Source organism: Pogona vitticeps, chromosome 1 (genome assembly GCF_051106095.1).
Source record: "Pogona vitticeps strain Pit_001003342236 chromosome 1, PviZW2.1, whole genome shotgun sequence".
In the NCBI taxonomy this organism is placed as follows: Eukaryota; Metazoa; Chordata; class Lepidosauria; order Squamata; family Agamidae; genus Pogona; species Pogona vitticeps.
Genome location: NC_135783.1, coordinates 29,642,812 through 29,663,838, shown reverse-complemented (window position 1 = coordinate 29,663,838; position 21,027 = coordinate 29,642,812). Strand labels below are relative to the sequence as shown.

Genomic DNA, 21,027 nt, shown 5'->3' with positions numbered 1-21,027 from the left:
CTAGGCTGGCTCCACCTTTGCTGTTTATTAAATGGATTGTTGTGCTCTGTTGTTTTTAAATGTGTTTTTAGTATTGATTTTACATACCAGGTTTAATATAATTCTTTAGTTCTTTTTTTAAAAATATTGGTATACCTACTGTTTTACCTTTAAATATTGTCTTTGTAATGATGTAAGCTGCCTTGGGTCCATTTAAGGAGAAAGGCTGGTGTATGAACAAGCAAGCAAACAAAACAAAACAATAAATAAATAAATAAATAATCTATTGCTCATTTTTGTGGAGATAAAACTATGGCCTTTAGAGCAGGAAATGGGATTTTCTATCCCACACCCTAAATTTGGATACCTGAAAAAGGCCTCTTCACAACTGGAAATGCAAACACAGCAGGGAAGAAATTTCAAAGTTTTTTGCATTCTAGACTATGATGATACACTATTCACACAAGTTACCGAACCAGATGTGTAGTAATTTCTAATACCAGTGCCATAAAACAGAAGGTACAAACAATGAGCAATCCAAGCTTCAGAGCATACCCAATAACTACAGTGGCAGATAACAGTGTTTGCATCATCCGTTTTGCATGAATTCTGAGCTCCTTTTTTATTTTGTTTTATATATCTCTATATATTGAGAAACACAGACAGATCTGTCAGCAGCACTCTAATGTATATACAGCCTCTGTTCCATTCTTAACAAAAGGGGTAATTAATTGTAAGGAATATTTTAATGTTATTGAGGTGGGGGATAGCAAAAGGCAATTATTCTTTACCACCTGTTCCCCGAACATACCAGCAATTTCCTGGAGAGACTGAAGGTACAACTCTGGAGTGCTGCTTTGAACTCCAGTGCAAAGCCACTGGCTATTTTCTTTCTCTCTTTTTTAAAAACTCAATTAGCTACTGTGTAATTGTAGAAATGTAACAAAGGCTCTAGAATTGTAATTTTAAAGAGAAATGTTAAAGTGTTTTGAATTGATACAAGGTAAAGGTGTCACAAGTATTTGCAAAATGTCTCATTCTTTATTATACTGTATTCTGATTCTTGCCTTGCTAAGACTTCTACCCAAAGTTTCCTCCTACATTAGAGAAATTTCAGTTTCTTGTGGAAACAGGACACTAATCTTGTGTCCAGAGTTTCCTCTCCCATTTTTCACCTGTCGTTCTGTTCCAGGAAACTGGCAAATTTTGTGCAACTTGATAACCTTTCCAGAGAATCCTACACAGGAAAGATGCCATACTGTGCAGGAGTTTGTAACAGTCCTGTGCAGCTTACTGTTTCTTTAGCCCTTTTATGGTGAATCCTGTGCAAGAAAGTTTCCATTCTGGGCAAGAACTAATAAGTCTGCATGGCCATGAAATTTTCAAAAAATCCCATGAAATTCTCCTCAACATTTGGGGGTGGCATTGTGGGAACCTTACACAAAGAAATCTCTCTGCAGAGCTAACAATTTTTGCATGTTTGCATGTTTTTGTTCTCTGAGAGTATGAGGCTGAGAGATCACACCCCTTAATCACCAGAAGCCAGTCCATTCATCAAATATTCATTGGCTTTCCTTTCTTGCAAAACAGATCTTTAATTTCCAATTTTAGTCTAATTTAAATGGTCAAGACTCCTTCATGGATTGCTGCCTTGTCGTGGCGAAGGGGCTTGAGTAACTCAGAGAAGCTATGGGCTATGCCGTGCAGGGACACTCAAGACGGACAGGACATAGTGGAGAGTTCCGACTAAACGCAATCCACCTGGAGTAGGAAATGGCAAGCCACTCCAGTATCTTTGCCAAGAACGCCCCATGATCAGAAACAAAAGGCTAAAAGATATGACGCTGGAAGATGGGCCCCTCAGGTCGGAAGGCGTCCAACATGCTACTGAGGAAGAGTGGAGGGCAAGTACAAGTAGCTCCAGAGCTAATGAAGTGGTTGGGCCAAAGCCGAAAGGACGCTCAGCTGTGGACGTGCCTGGAAGTGAAAGGAAAGTCCGATGCTGCAAAGAAGAATACTGCATAGGAACCTGGAATGTAAGATCTATGAACGTTGGGAAGCTGGAGGTGGTCAAACAGGAGATGGCAAGAATAAACATCGACATCCTGGGCATCAGTGAACTAAAATGGACAGGAATGGGCGAATTCAGCTCAGATGATTATCATACCTACTATTGTGGGCAAGAATCCCGTAGAAGGAATGGAGTAGCCCTCATAGTCAACAAAAGAGTGGGAAAAGCTGTAATGGGATACAATCTCAAAAATGATAGAATGATGTCAATGCGAATCCAAGGCAGACCATTCAACATCACAATAATCCAAGTTTATGCACCAACCAGCATTGCTGAGGAGACTGAAATTGAACAATTCTATGAAGATTTACAACACCTTCTAGAACTGACACCAAAGAAAGATGTTCTTCTCATTCTAGGGGACTGGAATGCTAAAGTAGGGAGCCAAGAGATAAAAGGAACAACAGGGAAGTTTGGCCTTGGAGTTCAGAATGAAGCAGGACAAAGGCTAATAGAGTTTTGTCAAGAGAATAAGCTGGTCATCACAAACACTCTTTTCCAACAACACAAGAGGCGACTCTATACATGGAAATCACCAGATGGGCAACATCGAAATCAGATTGATTATATTCTCTGCAGCCAAAGATGGAGAAGCTCTATACAGTCAGCAAAAACAAGACCTGGAGCTGACTGCGGTTCTGATCATCAGCTTCTCATAGCAAAATTCAAGCTTAGACTGAAGAGATTAGGAAAAACCACTGGGCCACTCAGGTATAATCTAAACCAAATCCCTTATGAATACACAGTGGAAGTAAAGAACAGATTTAAGGAACTCGATTTGGTGGACAGAGTGCCTGAAGAACTCTGGATAGAGGCTCGTAACATTGTCCAGGAGGCAGCAACGAAAACCATCCCAAAGAAAAGGAAATGCAAGAAAGCAAAGTGGCTGTCCAACGAGGCCTTAGAAACAGCAGAGAGGAGAAGGGAAGCAAAATGCAAGGGAGATAGGGAAAGTTACAGAAACTTGAATGCAGACCTCCAAAGAATAGCAAGGAGAGACAAGAGGGCCTTCTTAAATGAACAATGCAAAGAAATAGAGGAAGATAACAGAAAAGGAAAGACCAGAGATCTGTTCAGGAAAATTGGACATATTAGAGGAACATTTTGCGCAAAGATGAACATGATAAAAGACAAAAATGGGAAGGACCTAACAGAAGCAGAAGACGTCAAGACGAGGTGGCAAGAATACACAGAGGAATTATATCAGAAAGATTTGGATATCCCGGACAACCCAGACAATGTAGTTGCTGACCTTGAGCCAGACATCCTGGAGAGTGAAGTCAAGTGGGCCTTAGAAAGCCTGGCTAACAACAAGGCCAGTGGAGGTGATGGCATTCCAGTTGAACTATTTAAAATCTTGAAAGATGATGCTGTTAAGGTGCTACATTCAATATGCCAGCAAGTTTGGAAAACTCAACAGTGGCCAGAGGATTGGAAAAGATCAGTCTACATCCCAATCCCAAAGAAAGGCAGTGCCAAAGAATGCTCCAACTACCGTACAATTGCACTCATTTCGCATGCTAGCAAGGTTATGCTCAAAATCCTCCAAGGTAGGCTTCAGCAGTATGTGGACCGAGAACTCCCAGAAGTACAAGCTGGATTCCGAAGAGGCAGAGGAACTCGAGACCAAATTGCTAACTTGCACTGGATTATGGAGAAAGCCAGAGAGTTCCAGAAAAATATCTACTTCTGCTTCATTGACTATGCGAAAGCCTTTGACTGTGTGGACCACAGCAAACTATGGCAAGTTCTTAAAGAAATGGGAGTGCCTGACCACTTTATCTGTCTCCTGAGAAACCTATATGTGGGACAGGAAGCAACAGTTAGAACTGGTCATGGAACAACTGAGTGGTTCAAAATTGGGAAAGGAGTACGACAAGGCTGTATATTGTCCCCCTGCTTATTTAACTTATATGCAGAATACATCATGCGGAAGGCTGGACTGGAAGAAACCCAAGCCGGAATTAAGATTGCCGGAAGAAATATCAACAACCTCCGATATGCAGATGATACCACTCTGATGGCAGAAAGTGAGGAGGAATTAAAGAACCTTGTAATGAGAGTGAAAGAGGAGAGTGCAAAAAACGGTCTGAAACTCAACATCAAAAAAACTAAGATCATGGCCACTGGTCCCATCACCTCCTGGGAAATAGAAGGGGAAGATATGGAGGCAGTGTCAAATTTTATCTTCCTGGGCTCCATGATCACTGCAGATGGAGACAGCAGCCCTGAAATTAAAAGGCGCCTTCTTCTTGGGAGGAAAGCGATGACAAATCTTGACAGCATCTTGAAAAGCAGAGACATCACCTTGCCAACAAAAGTCCGAATAGTCAAAGCTATGGTTTTTCCTGTCATGATGTATGGAAGTGAGAGCTGGACCATAAAGAAAGCAGACCGCCGAAGAACTGATGCCTTTGAATTGTGGTGCTGGAGGAGGCTCTTGAGAATCCCCTGGACTGCAAGGAGAACAAACCTATCAGTTCTAAAGGAAATCAACCCTGAATGCTCACTTGAAGGACAGATCCTGAAGCTGAGGCTCCAGTACTTTGGCCATCTCATGAGAAGAAAAGAGTCCTTGGAAAAAACCTTGATGTTAGGAAGGTGTGATGGCAAGAGGAGAAGGGGACGACCGAGGATGAGATGGCTGGACAGTGTCTGCGAAGCAACCAACATGAACCTGACACAACTCCGGGAGGCAGTAGAAGACAGGAGGGCCTGGCGTGCTCTGGTCCATGGGGTCACGAAGAGTCGGACACGACTAAACGACTAAACACACACACAAATGGTCAAGAAACCTCTGGCTAGGTTGTGCTACAACCGTGGGAGTCGTGATTCAAAAGTCACTCTTCTATATTGTAACTTCCAGAATCAACTAGTTAACACAGGCAATGTCATCTTAATGAATTCTGGGAACTGCAATGGTTGTTACTTGCCACTGTCCGTATTGTCCTGGAGTTCTGGACATTGCAGTCCAAAAAGCTAACTTTTCTAAGATCTGCCTGTACCCTCCCGAATGTCATTGAATTCTGACTGCTACCAGCCCAGGCAGCACAGTCAATGTTCACAGTGATTCTAACATCTGAAGGGCGCACAGGTTCCCCTACCCTTGGTCTTACTCATCCTGCCCTGTGTAGCGTTCAGCCCTGCCCTCACTTGTCCGTCACAGCTGAGCAGTGGAAAAGGAGCCAATGAGGGAACGGAAGGTGGTGCTAAAGGGGGAGGTGCTGGGATATAAAGGGGAGTGTATTGAGTACAAGGGAGATCTGTGAGTCTGTGAGAGGGTGAGCCAGAAAGTCAGTGAGAGTAGGGTTCTGTGTGTCAGTGAGTTCAGTGAGTGAGAGAAATTGATTAGCAACTTGTGATTTACCTATTATATATTACTGGTCAAATAAACAAGTTTAAGTTTCAAAGCAACACATGTCTCAGTAAATAATTGGTACTGAATTGATATTGGTGGCAGCAACTTGTGAAGAAGAGTGAGCACTTCCTGGAGGCCTGAGATAATAGAGGCTTCAGCGCGCTTGCTACACCCTGTCCTAACCCTTAGCAGTGACCCTTAGCAATGAACACAAAACATGAGTATCATTTTTATTTGATTAATGTTTAAATTCTGATAAACTATGGACCAACATGAAGAATGCTAGCTGCACTATAGGCAGAGCAGTCTTTCAGGTTGAATATTCAGAAAATGGCAGGAGAAGAAATAGAGACATGTTCTAAGGCATAGCTTCACAAAGCAGTTTTTTTGGACCACAATTCACAGAAACCTTTTGCTGTTTCAGTACCTCTGAATATGACACCCTGGGGCTAAAAGACGGCTGAAGTTTCCCCAAGTAGATTTCTAGAGGTAGCCAGATGCTTAGGCAGAGGATGCTGGACTACCTGGTTCCCTCTTCTGATCCGGCTTCTCTGAACAACTGATTTATTTAATTATAGCAAAAAGAATGTGACCCTTATTTCTTCCTTTGTCACAAGGAATCCATGGTGAAACTTCATTTTAATGCATGAGCAGGGCTTGTCCACATAGAGGTTAAATTTCTGTACAGGAAAGTGGTCAATAACTGTCCCCGAAAATCTTGTCCTGTACGCCAACATACATCTGGGTAGCACCTGGATATGGCCACCATTGTTGCAGTCAGATGGGTCTGGTGAAAAGAGTCCCAGTAACCACAGAAACGGCAGACAGCTGTTTCAGTGCTCACCCCCGTTCATGTTAGGTTTCTGTTATGTAAAAAAAGGCATGAGAGAGGCCACAGAAAAAGCAAAAATGTTCCCCGAAAGAAAAAACGGGACTTGTTACAAATCCAGCCTTAACCATTTACTCCAATTACTTCACTCTGCACCAAAACAGACATTATGCTATGAGAGAAGCTGTAACACTGCAGCAGAGCATATGTTTTGTGTGCAGACGTAATTTGTTAGTGTTTATTAGTAAACACTAATAAAATCAAAGCCCGATTCTTCCATGTAGGGCTAGGAAAGAATCCTCTCTGATCCTCTCTAGGAGAGGAGTTGCTAGTTGACAATACTGAGACAGAGGGATAAAAGTCTGACTCAGCACAAAGCAGCCCTCTTCTCTTCCTATGTTTTTATTCACTTAATTATGGGAACTAGAAATAAAGAAGCAAACAGTACTTTGGACAGCCCCTAATTCAGACAGGTTCCAAGGCGCAGGACAGCGAGAAGATTTGCCCCTCTGCGTGATACCCCTACTCCATAGCTGTTATCTGAATTAGGAGCAAATCTGCCCTTGTTGATAAGGGGACACAATCTGGATCAAAGTATGGAACAGGCAAAGATTTAAAGCCTCTCAATGCCATTTGAATTAAGGCTGTTATTTCCTTTTGAGAAAATATTTTGCACAATTACTAACTGCACAGAGGGTGAAGGATAATGTAGAAACATCAATCATTACCCCAATGAGAAATGAATTACAAGAACAACAACCTGAATATAACTCTGTGATGGCTGTCCAAAATCTCTTATTTTGTTGCCTTATGGAAACAGCCACTTTGTGGAAGAGTTCCCTTCTCGTGCTCAGTGTTTTGTTGCTAGAACAGGTTAGAGAAACTTCAACCACAGCAGAAAATGTGAAAAGCAGCAACCGCACAAAACGGTGAGTGCATGAGAGAAGAAGTCTGAAAACCAGGAGCTGAGTTGCGGCAGTCATGTTCTAAAATGCTCTGAAAACTCTGGCTCAAAAAGCAGTCTCCTCTAACATTTGGATGTCATTGAGTGAAAAGCCATTCCCCACATCCCCCACCCTGCCACTCCTGCGACGCTTCTGAATCGGCAGACCAACCTTCCGCGTGGTGCAGCACAAGGAAGACCGATTCCTCTGAGATGATGTACTTGTGCAGAGCCACCATGTTGGGCACACAGCGGGGAATGATGGTCTTTCTCTTCCTGCTGTACTCGCTACTTTTCCTCAGACCCTGACAGAGAACAAAAAGGTCAGTTGTACCCTCAGTTGCCTTTGGAGCATGCTGTGCTCTGTGCTTATCAACCAAACTAATCTATCCGAGTTACTCCAGGCTTCAGAGAAACCACTCATCTGCTGCTCTATGCCCCTCAGTCCCCCGAGGCCCTGCTGATGGCATCTGGCGCATATCCAGAGAACAGAAGATGGCACAAAGCTGCCATTAAAATCAATTACATGGGTCAATGTTTTCATTAGAATCTCTCGCAAACCAAGTCATCAGGATGACACTCAGTTATTTCCTGTGACCTTTTTTTTTTAAGAATTCTATAAGGGGGGTGGTGTTTTGCTTTAAATTTTAAAGTAAAATGTTAAATTCACCCACATTTCAGAGACAACATCACCTCCCCCTTTTAGGGGCTGGGATACGCAAATATTTCCATCTGACTGAGAGAGAAGCAGAGCAGTGACATGGTTTATTTCTTGTGATTATGATATCTGAAGGTGGCACACACAGAGAAGAGAGTTATGCGCAAAGCATCACGGCTGGCAGATATGCAAACAAATGTGTTTGGAAGTCGCTAGGGTCATAACCAGATCTTATGAAAGACACCAAGCTGCTGCTGAAAACAACAGCCCTACATCTTTTCCCTCCTGACAAAATCTAGCAGGACAAAAAATGCCAACAAGGTATTGCCACATCATGGATGTCTGTCCCTCCTGTTGCTTCACTAGGGACCTCAGACTACATGTTTTGAGGAAGGAGATTTTATCAAGAGAGACAGAGGCAGCCACCTATTCAGAAGAATATTTCATTAGAACATACAGTAATACTAGGCACAATAGGAAAAGTCCTTGTCATCACCTCATCTCTTCAATGAACTGTCCATTATATAGTGTAGTGGCTCTCGATCTAAGGTAACCCAGGAGTTCTTGGACTGCTAAATCCCAGAAACCCCAGCCAGCACAGGTGGTGGTGAAGGCTTCTGGGAACTGTAGTCTAAGAACACTTGGTTTACCCAACATTGAGAACCACTGATATAGAGGATAGTAACAGTATTCTGCCAAACAGGATTAGATTCCCTCTTCAAATCTCCAAGTCAAATATAAAAGGAGTTCATGGCAGAGAGAGCAGAGCTAGCAGACACACCAGTGTTCTCTTGCTACTTTAAATTTTGTTAGTTTTTCATAAAGTGCTGCATAAGCCCATTCTCACGACACTGAACACAGTTCTCTAGCTCCTGTGGCACTGTCTGGTGTTACTCTGGTAATGTCCCTGTACAGGAAATCATACTAGATAGGTATGAGGACTGGGCCACGGTCATTAGTCCAAGGTTCACAAGAGAGATGGCAACCAGATGCCATGTAGGCTATCAGGAGTGAAACAATGACCACATCCCAATAAGCTTATGTTATTTCATCAAGATTCAGTGGGATCAAGAAGCCCAGTTATAGGGCTTTTAGTCCTGAAGGATCCCATAGATAGCCTTGTTGGGTGCAATCAGCCCAAGGCTGAGAAGATTTCATTGACAAAACTGCCAGTATGTGTTAGTGATTGGGTGATTGGGTGGTTGGTGGAGGAAGAAAGTAGTGCCATATCAGTTCGCACAATATTTAGGAAAAATAGTAACTTACCTTCAATATAAACGTCTGTTGTGTTCTAGTATCCATCACAAGCAAAACCTAAATGGAACAACATCAGTTAAATGATTTGAAAGATAACAGAATTCTTTTTGCAAGTTTAGAAAAAAATGATTATTTTTTTTAAAAAGTGGAAACTGGGAACTTTAACAGAGACTATGTTTCCCTAAGCAAAGGCCTATTTGCTGCCATGAAAAAGGTTAAACTTTGTTTTTGTTGAGAGTTTATGAAGGTATTGTGATTTTAGGCCTACAGATAACATCTTGAAAGGCCACACAATAGGCCAGACGGACCCTAGCCATTATCAACTCAGTGGTCCAAGTAATTAAACAACTTTGAAACAATGAAACTTTCTACAAAGTCCTTCAAGAACTAAAAAATACCAGGAGTGCAAGAAACTCTACACAGAAGATGTCAGAAGACAAATTTAACTATAAAAGAGTATATTTTCATGGAAAAGATCAATGAAAACAAGTAAGATAAAAAGCAAATAAGTGTGGAAAGGACATATGTTGAAATCACTAATATTCTTTTTGAAAGGAACAAAGGAAATTGAAAAAGTGATGAAAAACTTCACTGCAGTTCTATTGAGGAATTGAATTTTGAGCAGGCAAATCCACTTAGCTCCTGAAGAATCACAGGGTCAACAAACTTCTTTAGAAAAAAAAAATAAACCAGAGCTACCCAAATGTGTTTCAAAAACTTTTCTCAGTAAAGAGTGATCTCTGCAGGTACACAGTAACGTACCTGCAGAGACCACTCCAAAGTCTTCTATCAGCAGCACAGCTATCTGTGAGTAAAACAAAAAAAATTAAGCTCTAACTTGCATCATAAATAACAGAAACCTTTAATGACTTCGAAACATTTTGAAATTCCGGGGAGGGGGGGGGAAATTGTATTTAAAAAAGAAAGACAAAAACAAGAGCCAACCTTAACTGCAGTTGTTATAAAGTATGATTTTTAGACACCATGCATTTTTGCTTCTCTCTGAAAAGCAGTATTCTTAATTTACCACCCAGAAAACTTTCACCTATATTTATCAAGCATTTTTAGAAGTTTGGGAAAGTAGGTCTACTATGTAGTAGATATTTTACCAAACTAGAAACTCTGTCTTACTCACTTCAACAGTAAAATAATGTATATTATTCGCAGTCACCCTATCTTCATATTTAATATAGTCGCACTGTTCTCTTACTCTGTGTTTAAACTGATACAGACATTCACACAGTTATAGGTGTGATACAAGAGTAAAACTAAATTTTTGAGAAAAAAGTGCCACATTAGTTTTTGACTTCATAGTTACAGGACAAACTTGTATTTTGTTTAGTTCGCACTTTTAGTATCTTCTTTTTCACAGTTTTGGTATCTTTTCACGGTGAACCTTTTTCACAGTGAGCATTTTCTGTTCTTATGAAACAAGTTCCTGAGTTCACACCAAATCTTCTGTTAGCTTGACCGTTACTTTAAATATATCTCTTGGCTGAGGAAGAGATAGAGAGACAATCAGTGCCTTTCCTTTCCTTTGGCCCCCATAAACATGGCCCTTGTAAATTGACTCCCTGGCCCTCACCAAACTCTTCCCCCAAGGAGTGGAGGGAGGAAATGACTTGCACTACATGCTCCTCACAAGATCACACTGAGAAATGTGGCTGCCCACCTAACAAGGAAGACTGGCTACCTCTATGAAGCATCATCGACATAAACCTATGGGCATTTCGCTATCTTCAAACAGCTCTACTGTGAAAATGCCCATGCATTAATTGCACGGATAGCAAAATAAAAAAATCTAGAAGTGCTTTTGCAAGTGTTGATTTTATGACATGAGGGTGGCAAATTTCCGATGAAGATATTACAAGGCTGAAAAATCAGGGCTGCTTAGAAACAGATGAGGAAGTAATGGAGTAAATCACAAAAAGAAAACTGAGCTGTGGTCTCCCTGTTTGGCCGCAAGGCACAAGGAAGAAAAGATGTGCTAAACTGAAACAGATAAAAATGGTTAGAAACTGATGCATCCATTTTCCCAGGGAGTTCATCTTATAGACCAAGTTTGTTTGCAGCTAGCAAGCGTTCACATTGAAACAGTAAATACAAGAACATATGTGATTTTTTTTTAAAATGTGCCCTTTGACTGTCAATTTCTCCCAAACAGGTGTTGGTTAAATGATTATAAATTGGCCCCTGGATACACCTCTTCAACTGAGCCGTACAGGACTGGAGATAATATAATTAGAGGGAAAACATCAGGCTGGTGAATGCTTTCCATCTGCTTGGCAATAATGTTTAGTTAACAATAGTCTTTAAAAAGAAGCACCTTCAACTTCCCTTCTTAAAGTTATTTATAGGGCCATTCTTAACACCCCAGCACTCCTGCTAACAAGAGCTTTAGCCACTTGGAAATTATTAGCCATACGGCTAATTCCAAAAAAGAAACGTCTGTACACAACATCTGCAGCTCTCCAAATTTACATGAAGCAACCTCATTTTAGAGTCATTTCTTAATGAATGGGCCTACGACTCTGGATTAATATTATCATTGCATACACAAAGATCATAAGGAGCCAAGCATTTTAAAAAAAATACCAACACTCGGCTAATCAGCAGCAAAGCTGTCAGCATAAAGGACAAAATAATCACTTCTTTAACCCTCAAGAGTACTCGATCATTTGCAGGCAAGAACACACCAATTTAGTAACACTGCTTATGGCTTTGCTCACCTTTCTAAAGACAAAAATCTAATTTGGACTAATTTGATATGATCGTCTTCCCAATCAAAAGCACCCAACACAGACTTTCATTTCAGGATAAAACAACTGCTGTAACCAAGCCGTCACGAAATAATTACCTTTGATAGCATATCATTATTGGGACGAATACAATTAAAACAATGCTCCCTTTAATTCTTCATATTTGCTAATCTACACCGAGCTAGTATGCAGTTCTTTCTTTTTGTACTACTTATTGTCTAAGCAGGAATCAGTCATGCGTTGACCACAAGCCAGACGTCAGGCCCATTTTCCACATCTTCTGTATTCCTATACATGACCTTGACTGCAGTTCATAGACCCTATTCTTATCAAAAAATGCAGGCACAAGTTTTCAGAAGTTTTGCCAACGTGCAGATGAAACACAATTCCTGTGATGTTGCAGTCTGATGTCATATTTTGTGACAAATGGGGAGACCACTAAAAACTCAGGGCATTAGTAGTGAGTGAACAACACTGTCACATCTTGTTAATTCCTCTAACAACTGTGGAAACACACAAAGAAGTTGTTGATGATGATTGATGATGATGTGCCACCAGGATTTTCCAGGTGGAGAATACTCAGAAGGGGTTTGTCATTCCCTTCTTCTGAGGGATTGTACAGCTTGCCCAAAGCTACACAGTCAGCTAGTTGTATGAGGCACAGTGGGGAATCAAACTCCCAACCTCTGGGTTCATAGCCAGATACCTAATCCACTGAGCTATCCAGTCAGTTAAGAAATATATAATGTCCCAAATCACATATATAATGTTCCAAAGCAGTATGAAAGCATTTTCTTATTACACATGCGTGTATTTGTAAGTTTAATCACAGATCCTAGGATTTTCATCAATTACAACAGAATGACAAAACACAGGAATGATGGAAATTAAAATGGTAGACCTAAAAAGCTATAGGTTTCACACTCCTGTCCAAGTGTGGAAACTTTAATCTCAAGTGCTTTCAGTTTCCTATTTATGAAGGAATTTTGGTACATTCATAAAGAAGGAGGAATCAAACCAGACTATCAGCCATGTGCACTGGCCAGATCCAGCTACTTCTAGCAGACAAAGGACAATAGTGTACCTGCCTGTCATCTACCTGGTAAAGATGAAGTACAATAAACAGGTCATCAAACACAAATTTGGAAGCACTCAAAGCTTTAGGCCTAGCTGAAAAAATCAGTCAATTTTTCATTTTCCCACAACCATTTTTCCCCAGGTTTTTCCTTCATGTTTATGAAACCTCTATAAATTTCGGAAAGCTCTTGCCCAAAACAATTCCATGTGATGATTTCTCACACATCCCTATAGTGAGATACAGCTCTTTCCCCAAACAGTCTCCACTTCAACTAGTCTCACCAGCTACCTGTTTTCCTCTCGCATCACACACTTGACAGAAGTGGCCCATGATGCCTTTGCAAAAGGTTTAAGAGAGAGAGAGAGAGAGAGAGAGAGAGAGAGAGAGAGAGAGAGAGAGAGAGAGAGAGAGATCTCAGTTTCTTTCCGCAGGAAAAAAAATCTTTAAGTCAGGCCGGGTAAGGATAATGGAAGTTGTTATCAAGGAGGTCATGAAGGTTGTCAAAGGCTGCTCCATTTAGCAGCTAGGATGGGTGCAGATGCAGTGGTAAACTTCTGTAGGAATGCCACTTTTGTATGGCCCATCATGAAATTTGGCTCATTTAAGATTTCATAGGTTGTCATGGACATATAGTCTTGTCAGTATCAGTGATCTGGTATAGCATTTAAATACAAGATGACAATTCCAAGAGATGGTGATTATCATAACTAATTGTGCAACCCTCTGCATGTTTACTAGGACTTAAGCTGACTATGCTCAGGGAAACCTACTCCCCACACTTAGGGTTGTAACCGAAATCTTCTCTACTTTTACTTAAAAACGTTACGATGAATCTTGAACAGTGACCCTTGCCGAATTTCCATTACTATTTGTGCCTTGCAGCTCATTATAGATTTGCATGTTTTCTGTGTATTTTCGGGACTAAAACAGCAACTCTAAACACACTTGCTTGATCAGAGTGGGATTTCCTTTTCATTAAATATGTATAAGATTCTGCTTGTAGAGCACAAAAACACTGATTTTATGTATATAATTTTGACCATTAATTTTACATGGTTTGCTGAAAAAGAGAGAAGGGACCACAGGAGAACAACAAAACAGCAGTCTTGAGTTACACTACAAGAAATAACCCCCACTCTTTGAAAGCGATAAACCAAAATGTAATACGCTCAGAATTTATGGCGAGATCTCTGCGAAATTTGCAGTGAATCAGCAGAGCTCATAATAGTTTAACAAAAGCAAATAAAACTAAGAATTAATGGCATCTAACCTGCAACCCTATATCCCGACTTGAGCTGGAAGATGACAAGTTGTTTGTGTGTTTAACAAAAACATCTGCAGACGCCTGTTAATTATTCCCATTATGAGGAAGTTGGTAAGGCAGGGGTCGCAGTCAATGGAGCACTCTCCCCATGTCACCACCACCAGTTAGCTCTCCCAAGATTTTGCATTCCTCACTTGCAAAATTAAGTAATTGGTTATATTTGGCAGACCCTTCTGCAGCTCCACTGACCATTTTAAGAGTTTTGCATCAGTTTCCCTGGCTCATGGTAATGCAGATGAACTTCAGCATTTGACTACATTATATGGTGTATATGGAGCAGTAGGTAGTTGTACTCATTCCACTACCAAATCAAACACTGGGCAGGAACAAGCTACCTAACCCCTCCCAAATCTACCACCTTCCATTTGCAAGTCTTCCATCAACTAAAAATGGAACAAATTAATCAAATTTTATTCTATTCAGCTCCTCATTCTTCTAACACTGACTTAGTTCCATCCGATTTCTGTAACCATGGGGGAGGAGGGAGGGAGTGTCTAAAGCAAAATAAATTTTTGTGTGTGATTTTCCTAAACAAGTGTTTCTGTTATGTTCTGTGCCATCAAGTTAGAACCAATGTACAGTGACCCTAATAGGGCTTTCAACATAAGTGAGATATTTAAGGAGAGCCTTTACCAGTTCTACTCCACCAGTGAGCTTCCACGACTGAGTGAAGGTTCATACCCAGGGTTTCTGAGTCCTAGTCCATGACTCTGTTCACTATACCACACTGGGTATTCCATAACTGTGTCCTGTCAAGTCAATTCTGCGTTATGGCAATCCTTTTCAGGACTTTCTAGGTGGAGCATATACTCAGAAGTGGTTTACCATTCTCCTCTTCTGAGGGGCAACCTGAGACTGTGCAGCTTGCCCAAGGCCACCCAGGCTGGCTCTTCTGGGATGCACTGGGAAGGTGAGACTGAACTTGTATCCTCTAGCTTCGCAGCCAGATACTCAACTCACTGAGCTATCCAGCCAGCGTATACATTCAAGTAGGGTTTTTTCCTACTGTACATAAATGTGCAATCTATTTCCCCTGGTATTGGGTGCCTTTGTGTGTGCTTTCTCCAATATGCACATTTTACTGCACACATACATATGTTTTTATCCTTTCATAAACACTTGTGTGCATTTTTACTTTTAAACTGCAGCATGATACACACTCAGAAAAGTGCAAATCCTGTGGTACAATCAGATTCCAACTCAGGCAAATATTAAGGAAGAACAGCTTTGATACGTTTGTATTACAGTGCCAGCCAAAGAAATCTCCCACAATTGCTCTTCTTCCAAGCTGAGATTCCAGAATCATAGCCACCCTGATTACCACTTCTGTTGTCTCTGGCAAACAGAAGTGACAATCCAGGTTTCAATTCATGATATGACTGGACAATATATAATTTCAATCTATCATTCAGGGGAGTGACATTAAAAGACCTCCAAAAAGTTATGTTAATGCAGCTGATTACTTACTGCTCTTTTAGCTGGATGATAAAAACAATGTAACATAATCTTTTTTTAAAAATATGCAGATATCCTCTGGTCTGTCTGATTTTTACCCTATCTTTCCCGGTAGCTCAAAGGACAGGCTCTCCATTTTTCCTCAGAACAATTTTGCAATACATTAGGCAGAGGGACAATAATCGACCTAAGATCATTTAGTGAATGTCACAGCTAAACAGGAAATTGCCTTAGCTTCTGAGTCGAGCTCTCTACTCACAAGTAGAGCATTCTAGCCAGAACTCCACACTTGTTCTCCATCTTCCAGAAGGACCAGATGTTCCTTCACCATACAGTGGCATTAAAACCTTTCTTCTAATACCAAGCTATCCATCTAGCTTGTCTTGAGTTAGCAGTTTCCATCAACACTATGATATATTTGTGATGGACGTACCCACAGTGAAGTACAACAGTGGAAACTAAGGATGACATCTGAAGACATTACCTGACAAGAAAACATTTCAGAACACTAAGGAGCACAATCACCTCAAGTGTTCAGCTACCCACCAGCCATTAGCTTCTGAGGCAACGAAGGAGGTGGGTCAGCACCTTCTCAATTGAGATATTCCTAGACTGCTAAATAGAGGACCAGGCTATATTCCTGAAGAGGCTGGATTTAGCCCAGTGGCCTCTGGTTGCCCCGGTTTGCTCTAATTGGTTCTGCACACACAAAAAAGAGAGTATCTTTCCACCAACTTCCCCACATTTTTAAACCTTCAGAAATGCTTTAAAGAGAAATATGCAGATCATGTTGAAAAAGCAGAACTAGAAAAACCCAGTCAGAGCCTTCAAAGGATTCTTTGTACTTTGACAGTAGTTTCAGTCTCCAAGTCAGCAGTATAAAAGCTCCAAAAATGCATGCAAATAAGGACAAATTATTATAAATTGAACAGCTAGTGAAGATTATGATATCTAAGATAGAAAGAACATACTAATTTCAGAGGAGGGCAGAGCTAATTTTTTAAAAAGAACAAGTCTTATTTTATATTTAAACCTCAAAAGTTAAGAATTAACACAAAAGTGATTCAAATATTACCACACAAAGAGATATTCTGGACAGAAATCAAAGAAATGCAGCAAATAGAATTTTACTCAGAAATCATTTCCACAGTAAAATGAATGGGGTTTACTCTCAGGTAAGTGTATATAGGATTTTAGCCTTAGTTCCATATAAAGGGTTTAAGATTATCCCTCTCCCCAAACGCTACCAAAATATTTAAAAAGAAATTTAAGACATTCTTTTGAATTGACGAAACAGTCTCATTTGCCAGAAAAAAATCTGCTTTTAAATATAAATAAAGTTCATTTTTAAAAAAAAACTAGAGAGAGAAAAAAGGAGCAGGAGAAGCTGGTAAATAACCATTATTTAGCCTAAAGAAAAGAGTTGATTTTAGAAACCTTTAAACACACAGAAATTAGCAACTGTTTCAGTATGCTAATTTTTTTAATTAAAAGATACTTCTGCAGCAAGAGCTCTTTCATATGCACTGCTGACTCTTCATCAAAAGCAAAGTTTCCAACTTAACACCAGCATAGCTGGTGGCAGCCTGAAGGGTTACCATCTGCCGCCCCCCCAAGTCACGGTGGCCACCTTCAGAACATATGCATCAAAGCGCCAAGATAAGAGAGGGAAGGAATACCGTAGAAGTCGGCAGAAGGGGAGTCAGAGGCCCAGAGGCAGGCAACAGGCAAGCCACCAGAAAGAGGGAATATGGCGAGCTATTAGTCACCTTATTCAACTCCCTGCCAAGGTCGCAAGGGACACGAGTAGGTGAACTCAGAGCCAGGAATAAATGCACCCGCCGCAGAGGGTTGTTCAACTAAACAGAGCCGTCCCACCAACGGCTTCGGGCCCCCTCCTCCACTACCAAACATCCCCAACCGGTGGTCTATTTTCAGAACACCTATTTTTAATTCTGACCCTCTCACTTCAAGTGAGAAATATTTCTTCTTGAGTTTGAAAGAATGTTGGACCCACCAGCAAAGGGAGGCTGCTTGTAGAAGCGAGCAAAAAGCGCCTTCCATGTAGGAGTAGACTGTGGACGGAAGCCAGAGCTTCGGAAAGTACCCTGCACTATTATGCTGGTTGAGGAGTTCTGGGAACCATAGAGCACAAAAAAAGTTACTTTTCCAAGCTCTTGGAGCAGCAGTTGCTTTGGCTCCTTTCCCCACATACAGCAAGTAGTACAACCATCCCACTGAAACCTTTTCTGCTGAGCTGCACGGGGACAGACGGAAGGACAGAGGCCCAAGTCTTACCAGCACCTCCTGACTTGTGTTTCAATTCACTTCAGTTTGTTTTGTTTTAAAATTTCACCAAGGAATTGGTGCAAATCGGGGGAGGGGGCATAGAAAAATTAGATGTATTTTCTCATGGACTTCTCATGACTGCATTTTCTCATTGGCTGAAGCAGTTTTGTATATGCTTTTCAGTTTTTTAAAAAGGTATACTTGGTTTTGCAATAGGTTTTTCCCTCCAAAATACAGTGGTGCCTCGCATAGCGATCGCTCCGTTTTACGGCGAAATCGCTTTGCGACGATGTTTTTGCGATTGCAAAAGCGATCGCTTTGCGATGTTCCCTATGGACTATTTTCACTTTGCGATGATCGCAGGGAAGCAATCATCACAAAGCCCCCATTTCGGCCAGCTGATTGGCGGTTTCAAAATGGCCGCCGGGTAAACAAAATGGCTGCCCGCTGTTTTCAGGCACGGATTCCTTGCTTTAGAGGCACCAAAAATGGCGGCGCTATGGAGGATCTTCGTTTAAAGGTGAGTTTTAAGCCCATAGGAACACATTAATGTGTTTTAATGCATTTCTATGGGCTTTTTATTTTCGCTTAGCGATGTTATCGCTTAGCAGTGATTTTTTCGGAATGAATTAACATCGCTAAGGGAGGCACCACTGTACACTGCAGGCCTCATAACTTCAGATTTCCAAAGCAGGATTGTCTTGCAGCATGACTTTTGGATCATGCAAAATTGAGAGCTGTCCATCATACCACATAATGGACCAGAATGGGGGACACGCTAAGGGTCAGGGGGTCATTTTCCAATTGTGGGGCCACACATACCATTCCATGCAAAACTCTTCTAAGCTGTTAGGCTATTGAAAATGTATATTCAGTTTTGCATATCTTTCTTCTCTGGGGGGGGGGGAAGCAGGAAAAAAGCTACTTCCATTTTTGGGAGAAAACATTTTTTTCTGCTAGAATAAGGTAGGCATCTGGAGGGACCCTATGGGAAGCATCACCAGTGAATACAACCAGGATGTCTGGTTTCCTGTGACTGGCCAAAGATGCCAGATTCTAATGAAGATCTTGAATGAAGAGATTAAAGGAAAGAAAAAAGAACGATATAGACTCCTTAAGTAATGCAATGTGTATGCTCCCTCAGAGAGTAAGCAGAAGGTTCCAACATCTGTACAGACAGAAAGTGGTAGAGGGAAGTCAAGTTTCCTATCTGGCATTAGGATTCCAAATGGATTATTTGGCATTACAGACTTACCACCTCACTCTAGATGCACTCTAGTTTCTGAGTGCCATTTTCCCACAATACTTATTGGCATCCTGCTGCATACCACAAAGTATGCAGGAAGCTGGGCAATTAAACATGCAATTTTAAAAGGTTAAATGCATACATTAAAAACAGCACACTAATAGTTGCATAACACACAAGGATATGACTGTAACTCTGTAATGAGGCAGAGAAGCATCTCCTGCTAAAAAGCAATGAGGTAAACACAGAGATTCAGCTCTTTCTCTCTTGATCTTTGATCTCTTCCTCTCTTTCTGTCCCCCCCCCCCCTTGTATGTGTGTGGGCATTTATGTGGAAAGCAAAAAATGAAGAAACGTAAGAGTTACTTTTACATCAGTTACTCAGTAACTTTTACATCAATGTAAAAATTACTGAAGGCGAAAGTATGTGCTATACGTGAGAAAATTTGAACCAGATCTTCCCATGTATTTTTTCTTTATTTTGTAACAGCCAATAGGGGCAGTGCTAATTTAGTTTGAGAAAGAGCTGGGCATGGCTGTTGCCACATCCCACATCTCGAATCTCATTGTCCTTTACACCACGAAGCTACTATTCAGTTTGGTGATCACAAGCAGCAAGTACAGGCACCATAAAGGAATCTTTTCCTGAAATTTATTCATCTGTTAGAAAATCTGGGAATCAGAAACAGACATAGTAATCAAATTATGAGCCCCAATATTATTTAAACAAAAATGGATGTGTTCCGTGAGAAGCACCAGCGTACATCAGAAATGGTCAGTTTATTCTTGCTGTTGCTTCCAAGACCACAGATTGAGAGTAGAAATGTACAGTATTCTTATCATACAACATAATACCTTTATACACTTTACTGCTGGATCATTGCTTTGAAATTAAACACATAAGAAATAATGCCCCCCCCCCAATTTACCAAGGGGCTAAATTTGTCATCCAGTGAGGGACTACAGACAGGTGAGGGGACCATGGTGACCACAATTTTGGAGGCTGCCAATCGTCTTCTACTCAGGAGGCGGTGCAGTTCAGTGTGATCTTACAATGGTGGCCCCAACCTATCAGGTAGGTCTGGGACAGGAGTCTCCTCCCACAAGCAGTCCGGATTGGTTGATTCAAATCCAATCTTCCTCTGCGAATTCATATGGGACGCTGGCCGAGAGCAGCCATTTGGTCCCCAAATCTTCTACTTGCCTCTGTGGCAGTTGGAAGCATATGAGGACTGATCAGGTCAGATGGGGATAGGGTCAGGCAGGTGCTTGACCCTCCATGGTGGATGCTCGTTAAGTGAGTGGGGTAGAGGGAGATTAAGTGAGCAGGGTTCAGCTCAGAAGATCATGAACTGGGTGCTGGAAGGGGTCACAAAGTGGCAGACACCCACATGGTTAACCCAATTTTCCAGTTACCTTGGTTATAACATCAGTCAGCAGATGGGTCAATTGATGTTGATCTGTCCTCCATGCTAGCACCAGTACTATTAGCAGCTGTTACCAATAAAGTTGTGGACTGTTGTACTTCCAGTGCTCATGTGTTGTGTTATTATTTCAAGTCTTGCCCAGGACTGTGGCCTGCCAGCCTGGGCAACAATAGTTATGCTAGATCAGACCAATATTACCTTCACACAATGGCTAACTAGTTCTGTACAGCAGCCCCCTAGCAAAATGTGTATTCTATCTGTCTCACATTCACCTGCAACTGTTGTTCAGAAACATGTGCTCTCTAATAGTAAAGGGGATGTACAGTCACTGATGTCCATATTCTCCATGAACCA

The 21,027-nt window shown here is 41.2% G+C and overlaps 1 protein-coding gene across 3 annotated transcripts in view; it reads right to left on the bottom strand.

Annotated features, from left to right (window-relative positions):
* The window catches only part of RPS6KC1 (ribosomal protein S6 kinase C1), a 126,974-nt gene that overhangs the window by 35,393 nt on the left and 70,554 nt on the right, over positions 1 to 21,027 (bottom strand). For all 3 annotated transcript variants that reach the window (XM_020794630.3, XM_020794629.3, XM_078382945.1), the window contains 2 exons: positions 9,105 to 9,152; positions 7,353 to 7,485 (listed from right to left, as the gene is read on the bottom strand). In XM_020794630.3, the coding sequence (XP_020650289.3) occupies positions 7,353 to 7,485; positions 9,105 to 9,152 (181 nt within the window). The remainder of the gene's footprint in view (positions 1 to 7,352; positions 7,486 to 9,104; positions 9,153 to 21,027) is intronic.